Source organism: Pseudorasbora parva, chromosome 16 (assembly GCF_024679245.1).
Source record: "Pseudorasbora parva isolate DD20220531a chromosome 16, ASM2467924v1, whole genome shotgun sequence".
Classification (NCBI taxonomy): domain Eukaryota; kingdom Metazoa; phylum Chordata; class Actinopteri; order Cypriniformes; family Gobionidae; genus Pseudorasbora; species Pseudorasbora parva.
Window position 1 is genome coordinate 16,845,096 of NC_090187.1, and position 8,201 is coordinate 16,853,296.

The 8,201-nt window shown below is 35.8% G+C and overlaps 1 protein-coding gene across 1 annotated transcript; it reads right to left on the reverse strand.

Annotated features, from left to right (window-relative positions):
• Window positions 1-3,088: 3,088 nt before the first annotated feature.
• On the reverse strand, window positions 3,089-7,793 carry LOC137043583 (extracellular calcium-sensing receptor-like). The gene is made up of 6 exons (XM_067419878.1): window positions 7,567-7,793; window positions 7,129-7,426; window positions 6,085-6,918; window positions 5,662-5,883; window positions 4,076-4,199; window positions 3,089-3,984 (listed from the first exon to the last, which is right to left on the reverse strand). Exons 1-6 carry the CDS (start codon window positions 7,791-7,793, stop codon window positions 3,089-3,091), a joined length of 2,601 nt encoding a protein of 866 aa, XP_067275979.1.
• Window positions 7,794-8,201: the final 408 nt, after the last annotated feature.

Here is an 8,201-nt window from a genome sequence, read left to right on the forward strand (position 1 = left end):
TTAATCTTGATCATGTCAGATAACTTTGATAGAAAGGTATGTAATGGATTACATTCAACCAATCAGTTGTCAGCTGTTAAATTTAAGTACACAATTAGATTTATACATTTTACTGTTAGTTCACTGTATGAAGAATTTTGGGCTGTAATATGTCACATACTTTATTTTGCTATACTTAGTTACATAAATGAACTATAGTGTCCTGCACCCACTAGTCAAAAATACATCTGGTGTGTAAATAATTTTTGGTTTGACTTTATTTCTCTTTCTCTTACATCTGAGACATTCAATACCTCTTTTATCATGTGGATAAATATTGTTAGTCAAATCCATTGTTTTTTTCAAGAAAATTATGTCTCAACTCTTTTCCCACCAGCGTTTTTTTTTTAAAGTTGCCAGGGTTTCTGACAATTTTCACAAAAATTGAATAGCCCCCAAGAATATTTTGTTTAATGAATATCTTAGCATGCAATATATTAAAATAAAGAACTGGCCCTCTTCTTTTAAATACACACACACACACACACACATGTATATATATATATATATATATATATATATATATATATATATATATATATATATATATATATATATATATATTAATTCTAGCTTTATTCATTCCTTTTTTTAATCAACACTTGAATATGGGTAAGTTTCATAAGAACAACAAAATTTTGAACAAAAAGCTGCAAATTCTTTTTTTCTTTTCATTTTTTTCACGTTTTTTTTTTTTTGGTGAAAAAACTGTATCCAGATCAGATTCAGACCGATGATCAAACAAAGATAGTAGACAAACATAGACATGCCAGGGCCCAAACAAACATAGATAGTCCAACAACACTCCTAATGCTTGCACAGTCCTGTAGCTCATCTAGGGTCCACATTTCATTCAGTAACATTAGATAGTTCTGATTTATATGATGTTTAATGATTATGATGATGTTATTTTACATATGCATATTATAACCGTCCCATTTGCGTTGTGCTAGAGAAGCTACAAAAATTCAAAGGGGGAATCTTCTTTAGTGCAAATACTGAAAATGTATTATTGTGAAAAAGATCTATAAATAAATAAGTTCTGGAACAAACAAGAGTTGTGCCATGTTTTCAACCCCATGTATTCACCCGCATTATTGCAAGTCATACATAGGTACAATTCAATGCTTTCATGTGTACTTAGCGTTCACATCAATCCAAAAGTCGTCATTTTAGTATTTTTATTCAAATCGATATAAAAGAAATTTAGCTATGTAGTCTATTGTATCCTTTTGTTCTAGATACAAACATTCAAAACATTTCAATAAATAATTACTCTGTTGTACCCTATGATTGGCCAATCCAATCCAGTCAGTGCTGTCATTAGAGTGTGATAGCCAAACTTAAGACTTGACAATCCACAAACTATGTATCTCTTATTCCAATCCCATGCATTTTAAACTAGAACATGATTTTTTCTGTTTTTGTTCTATCTGTTATATCTTTGTATTATATATCCAAATGTTTACTCATTAAAAATATGCTAATCTTGTATTTATTCATATAATTCAGTGTCACCTAGCAGTCATCCTGTAAGTTTTGCTGCACACAAATTAAAGATACTCTTTACTAGGTATTGTGTCATGTCTAATGTCTTAAAAACGGCATCAGAATGCAACCAAAGCACATGATAGTAATACGACGATGGCTATAAGTAATAGAGGGAATGCATCAACGTCACTTTCCCGCCGGAACACACCCCCTCAGCCAGGGTTTAGTGGCAGAAGAGCTGCTGCATGACTGGAGTTAATAGAGGAAAATGTGAGTTGAGCAAACGATTATCAGTTTAAACTAACGTTTGGGCTCGATATAGTGGTCCTTACAACTTACCACAGATTCGGTGATCCACGGATAATTAAATGCAGCCAGGAATCGTGTTTTCCTGACATTTTTATGAGCCTGATTTTGACATTTATGTTTATAACTGTAAGTTGTCACATTTTTTGAGTGAATCCCGGTATATATATGCGGATGGGTCAGTGTATTGAAGTGTCTATGTGACCGCTTGTCACGAATGGAAAACAAAACTTTTATTCAAATTCTAAATATATTATAGACCTATTAATAAAAAATAAAAAAAATATATTGCCCAGACAGCGTGCAAAGAGTGCTCCCTTTATAATCACTAAAAGCTGTCACTCATTCAATAAAAGCAATCTCACAAAGTTCCGCAGTGAAGCTGGTATACAATGAATCTCTTATTTTCACAATGTCTGCACTTACAGAGACCAGCTTGTTAACTGAACTCAGCGCCTGAACAAACACTCGAGCGGTGAGTGGATTCCAAGTTCAACACTGTGTTCAACTCAGTGTTTTCGCTGCATTCACACTGTAAACCAATGCTGCCTCTCAGTCTTTTTGCCACTCAGTAGGTCAAATCGCAGTTGCTCCAGCTGACGGTGACGTCACATGCATTCCCTCTATTGTAAATCATCCAAAATAAATGCCATGATCACTAGATTTTATAAATGTTTTACTACAATGATTTTGTAAATGGTGATCAGAAAACAAATATTGGTAATATGGAAGTTACTGCCTTTTGCCTTGGCATGACTCCTCAATTTTTATTTTTATTTTTTTTGCAAACAATACAAAGGCAGAGTTCAGTAACTTCAAAATAGGGGTCAAAAGTCAAGTTTGAGAAAAAAAAAAAAAAAAAAAAAAAAAAAAATATATATATATATATATATATATATATATATATATATATATATATATATATATGTGTGTGTGTGTGTGTGCGTGTGTGTGTGTGTGTGTGTGTGTGTGTGTGTGTGTGTGTGTGTAGATAATTTGCTTTACTAAAACATCTAAATGCCAGATTTCCAGTGTCCTAGCTATAATTAATTGGGCTGGACAACAACAAAAAAAACTTGAAAGTAATTTGTCTAAGTTCCACACTCTAGCACGCTAAGGCCTTTGTAGTGCAGGATTGTGGACTATCCCTGTAAGTAAGACAGTGGCTTAAGTGAATTTTGCACACAAGTTCAGCCTGTAAGCATTAGTCCTGTAACATGAACTAGACTTGAGGGGAAAAAAAGAAAAAAAACTATTTTTTCATCATATGCTTTTTGTCATTTCTCTCAGGTTTCAGAAGTACGATATAACACTTAGGAGCAAATATACACAGCAACAGACCAAAGGCAGAAGCTAGAATAGCAAAGACATGGACAGCAACCATATACTTTCCACGAGAGCTCACATAAACTGGAATGAAGGTTATCCACACAGCAAAAAATATTAGCATGCTAAATGTGATGAATTTAGCCTCATTAAAATTATCTGGTAGTTTTCTGGCCAAAAATGCTAATAAGAAACACAAAGAAGCTAGGAGACCAATATATCCTAGTACACACCAAAATCCAATTTCAGATCCTACAGCACATTCAACAGTTATAGTTGCACTCATGAACTTGGTGTTATATGCAGCAACAGGAGGCTTCGTTGTTAACCATATGATGCAAATAAGTGCTTGCACAAAAGTACAGAGGATAACACTTGATCTTTGTTTTGCAGGGCCAAACCACTTCATGACATTGCTGCCAGGGAGGGTGGCCCTGAATGCCATTAAAACTACTACAGTTTTTGCCAAGATGCATGAAATACAGAGAGTAAAGCTGATTCCAAAGGCTGGATAGCGAATCCGGCATAACCAGTCAGTGGGCTTCCCTATAAATGTCAGGCCAATCAGAAAGCATGCACTGAGGAACAGGAGGAGAAGGAAACTTAACTCCATATTGTTTCCTCGTATAACTGGTGTTTTCCTGTACATTATAAACACACCGAGCATTGCTAATGCTGCACAAGCCCCAAATGCTGAAACTGCCCATAGGATTATTCCCAAAGGCTCCTGAAAGGACAAAAACTCTAATGTTTTGGCAATGCACTGGTCTTGGGCTTGGTTCGGCCATGTTTCCTTTGAACATGTGAAGCAATCATTTGAGTCTGTGGAAACATTTGAGGGAAGGGGGAGCATAAAACACCAATTTCCGCTTCTTAGAATACCATAAGTAAGGAACTGTGTTGAACTTCACACCTGTTTGATTACTGATATCTCCTTCAGCACATGGTATGCAGTCAAAGCAGCAAACTGGCTTTCCTTTTTGCCTGGCCTTCCTGGAGCCTGGCAGACAGCTTTGACTGCAAAATGAATCTGGCGCCTAATGACCACAGCAAAAGAAGCAGTAGAAAAACACTACATTTCCTAAACTCTGCATAGGGACAAATCTGATAGATAATCATAAATTATGCATATGTTTGTGTGCACGATAATATAAATAACTTAAATGTTGCAGGATCATCTAAATCAGGGGTGTTCAGTTCTGCTGCTGGAGGGCCACATTCATGTAGAGTTTAACTCCAACCTGCTCCAACAGCTGCCTGGAGGTTACCTGCAAGTCTGAAGACATTGGACCTGTCCCAATACCCATACTTGCATTATTTGCAGTTTAGTACTTGTCACATGACTTATTTCCTGTATTTGGTCCAATTGTTCAAGTGGCATTAAGACTGCCATGTTGCAAAAATACAAGCTTTTTTTAAAGCGGTTCATTTACACATTTAGATTTTTAAAACTTTGCACTTAATAAAATTCTCTGTTTAGTATTCCCTATGGGTAACACTTTAGAATACTGTTCCGTCATGATAGATTAACACATGAACAAACGAGTAATGCCCTATTAACATAACTACTTTTACCTAAAAAGAAACTGGATTAGTAAGTAATATTGCCCAGTTGGATGAGGTAGTTCACTATTATTTAATATCTACTAATTTCACACCTCCCAGATGACTATTAAGAACTATTATATACAGATTCATAATACATGTGAATAATGCATAATATTAATTCTAAAGTTAATGTAACCCATTAGTAATGATTCAAGTATTACCAAATCATTCAGACGGAATTACTATTTATTTGCAACAGTATTCTAAAGTGAAAAACATAAATAACTCTCTGGTAAAGACTGAAGTCATTGTAAACATTATTTTTTTTTTGGATAGTAATGAAGTAATGAAGTGTTACTACATCCTTCTAAAGTAATTTTCTAATTATTTGTATCAGCTTCCTAAAGTGAAGATCATGGTAATCCATTGGTAATTACTCTATTATTACCAAAACCATTAGAAGCCATTAATTTCCGAAAACTTACAAAACCCTCAAAAGCTTACAATGACTTCAGTAATTACTTATCATATTTTTCACTTTAGAATACTGATCCAAATAATGAATAGTTCCTTTGGAAGGATGGATTCATTAATTAGAGTTTCTTGTTAGTTATTAGTAGTTACTAGAGAGTTAATAATGTATTAATAATTTGTTCCTGTGCAGTTATTCATTAATAATGGAACAGTATTTTTAAACTTGATTAGCTGGTTCAGGTGTGTTTATTTAGTTTAGGCTAAACTCTGCAGGACAGTGACTAAACAGGATTGAACACCCATGATCTACATAACACAGTGAAAATGTACACATGTATGATATAAAATGTGTATATGAACAGTGTATTCAAAATTATGCAACTGGATTCTTTTTAGTTCAGCAAAAAACATAATGTAGAGATGAAGAAAAAGCAAACAGAGTAAGCAATATCTGGTGATGATTGGGATGGCACACACCTTCTCTCCTCTGTGCCACATGATTACTGACTCATCTATTATTAGGTCCTTGTCATCTTCGAGAGAGGCATCGTAGAATCCAACCTTCACTAGCTGAAGGGAGCCATCAGACCCTGTGTGCCAGTTCATTAGATCATATGATGCAATCGGATCACCATTGTCATCAAATCTGACCTCTTCTCCCAATGTTGTGAAATGTGTTTGTTTCATGTAGTACAAGAGCTTGGTGAATGGTCGGGGAAATGATAATGCAAAGTATTGAACATTAAAATACATGAATGTTAATTTTTAATATTTTCCCTGATTTTTGTATAATTAAGCATAATACTTAATTAAGCATAATTAAGTATAATACTTGCACACTGTCAATAATTCATTAGTAATACATTACAGGTGGCGAATGTAATATATAAAGTAACACACCTGCCATGGCAGAATTTGATACAGACTCGCACACGTTCCATTCTGAAAGGGGCCCTTTCCTGGGACACATGTACTCATGTCATGTAGTGCATGTGCTATGAGATACACAGCCTTATAAACATTGTAGGACACTCTGAGTTGTGACACATCAGAATAAGGAGTATACACTTCATCCAAACGCTCACTGCCGTTGCAGGGTGGCCAGTTCTGTGCCTCTTCTCCATGGACATGAGTATTTAAGGACCCATTGAGCCGACAATGGAAAGTCTCTTCCCAAAACTCAGAGAGAAAATGGGACGTCTGAGCAACAGAAACATTTACTCTTCTGAGGTAACTGCCAAGATGCGGGATATCACCTCTCCGTATGGCAAACCCCAACGTTCCCTTTAACAGATCACCAAAATCCTCCCAGAGGGCTGTTGATGTGGCCCAGGCCTCACTGGCAATCCACTGAAGATGAGTAACATTTTGGCGTCTGCACTCTTTTAGGATACCATGCAGATATGAGTCCACGGTGAAACTTATTATGACTGTGGCAGAAGAAGATTTTAAAATGTTCACAAGCTCCTCTACTGCATCTTGCGTCAGTGCAACAGGATAAAGTTGGACATAAGCAGGACAAATATTAAATCTTTCTGACTCTTTCAGGAAGAGCTGGATGGCAAACCGAGCATAGTCTGTATCCACACCAATCACCCCGACCCATGTCCATTGAAAATAATGAACAAGTTTTACCAAAGCTTTAATCTGAAATAGATCACTTGGCATTGTCCGCATGAATGCTGGAAACTCTCTCTTGTTACTGAGACAGGAACATGATGCAAAGTAGCTCACCTAAAATATGAATACAGCAAGATTAGCAGTGCAATAATCTAGATTTCACCATAATAGCATTGTATACGGATCAGAATGATCAATATTTACATGTAATTAATATATAAAATGCAACGCTATTGCTAACAATACAGCATCACGCATCAATATATCATTATAATATTCATTACCAACACAAATTAAAAAATAAATACAAATACAATGTTTTACTATAGGTATTTTGAAAGAGCTTAGACTTCTCAGAACAGCCATGGATATTCCTGATGATGCCTCTCCAACAATTACAGGGCTCGGCTGCTTTAGTGTATCTTTACAGCTTTGTCCACTGTCCCTCTCTGGCTGTCCATTGACCAGAAGAAGAGACCTCTTTACAGATACAGGTATGTCATCACCACTGTCCCTGATGTGGTAGCCCAGAGACAGGTTTGGCAAAAAGTCTTGCCGCTGGTTTATTTCTCTCACCGCAAAGATCATTGTCTGCATCCACCTCAGTGCTCGAGGGGTAAAGCTGCAACAGATATCATGAATTAAAAAACTGCACTGCAGCAAACAAAATGCATTTGCTTTTAGTTCAGAAATAAAAGATGTTTTTAACAATTATATTATTTCACACATCATCTAAAAGAAGAAACATAAAACATAACACACAATTTATACTTAGTTGAATTAGGTTTTGTCCTAAAAGAAGAAACTGATGATATAGGACTGAAATGTAAAGGAAAGAGCCCTCCCAAAACCACATCTCCCCCATGGTAAAATGTGTATGTATCCTCATCTCCTTGATAGATGCACTTATCCTTGTTTTTATACTGACTCTGCACACCAATACACAACAGAAACCCAAGTGTGAGTAGAGTTGCATAAAATAGTGCCATAACTGACACACATAACCTGGTGTGTGCAGAATTTATAAAAAATCTGAGATTGAGGGAGGGACTTAATTCATAAGGAAACACACACAAGCCAATATCATCTGCAACTCCTACTGTCAGTCTTTTTAATGTACCAAGAGACTGTGAATATAATCACTTTTTTGAGCTGCTGTTAATGCACACATCCAGGGCCGTGTTAAGCCTTTGCGGGGCCCTGGGCTAAGCCCTTGTTTTTCCCTAAATGTGTCTGTTTCCTTGCTTTACCCAAGGCAAAAAGTAATTGAAACAGATTAACTTTAAATTATATGAATCTGTGGTGAAATAACCAGATTTTCACTTCAATGCATGTTTATTTTAATGCGAATGTTCTATCACTTTAATTCAGCGTGTCCAGCACAAAATAGACTGTGT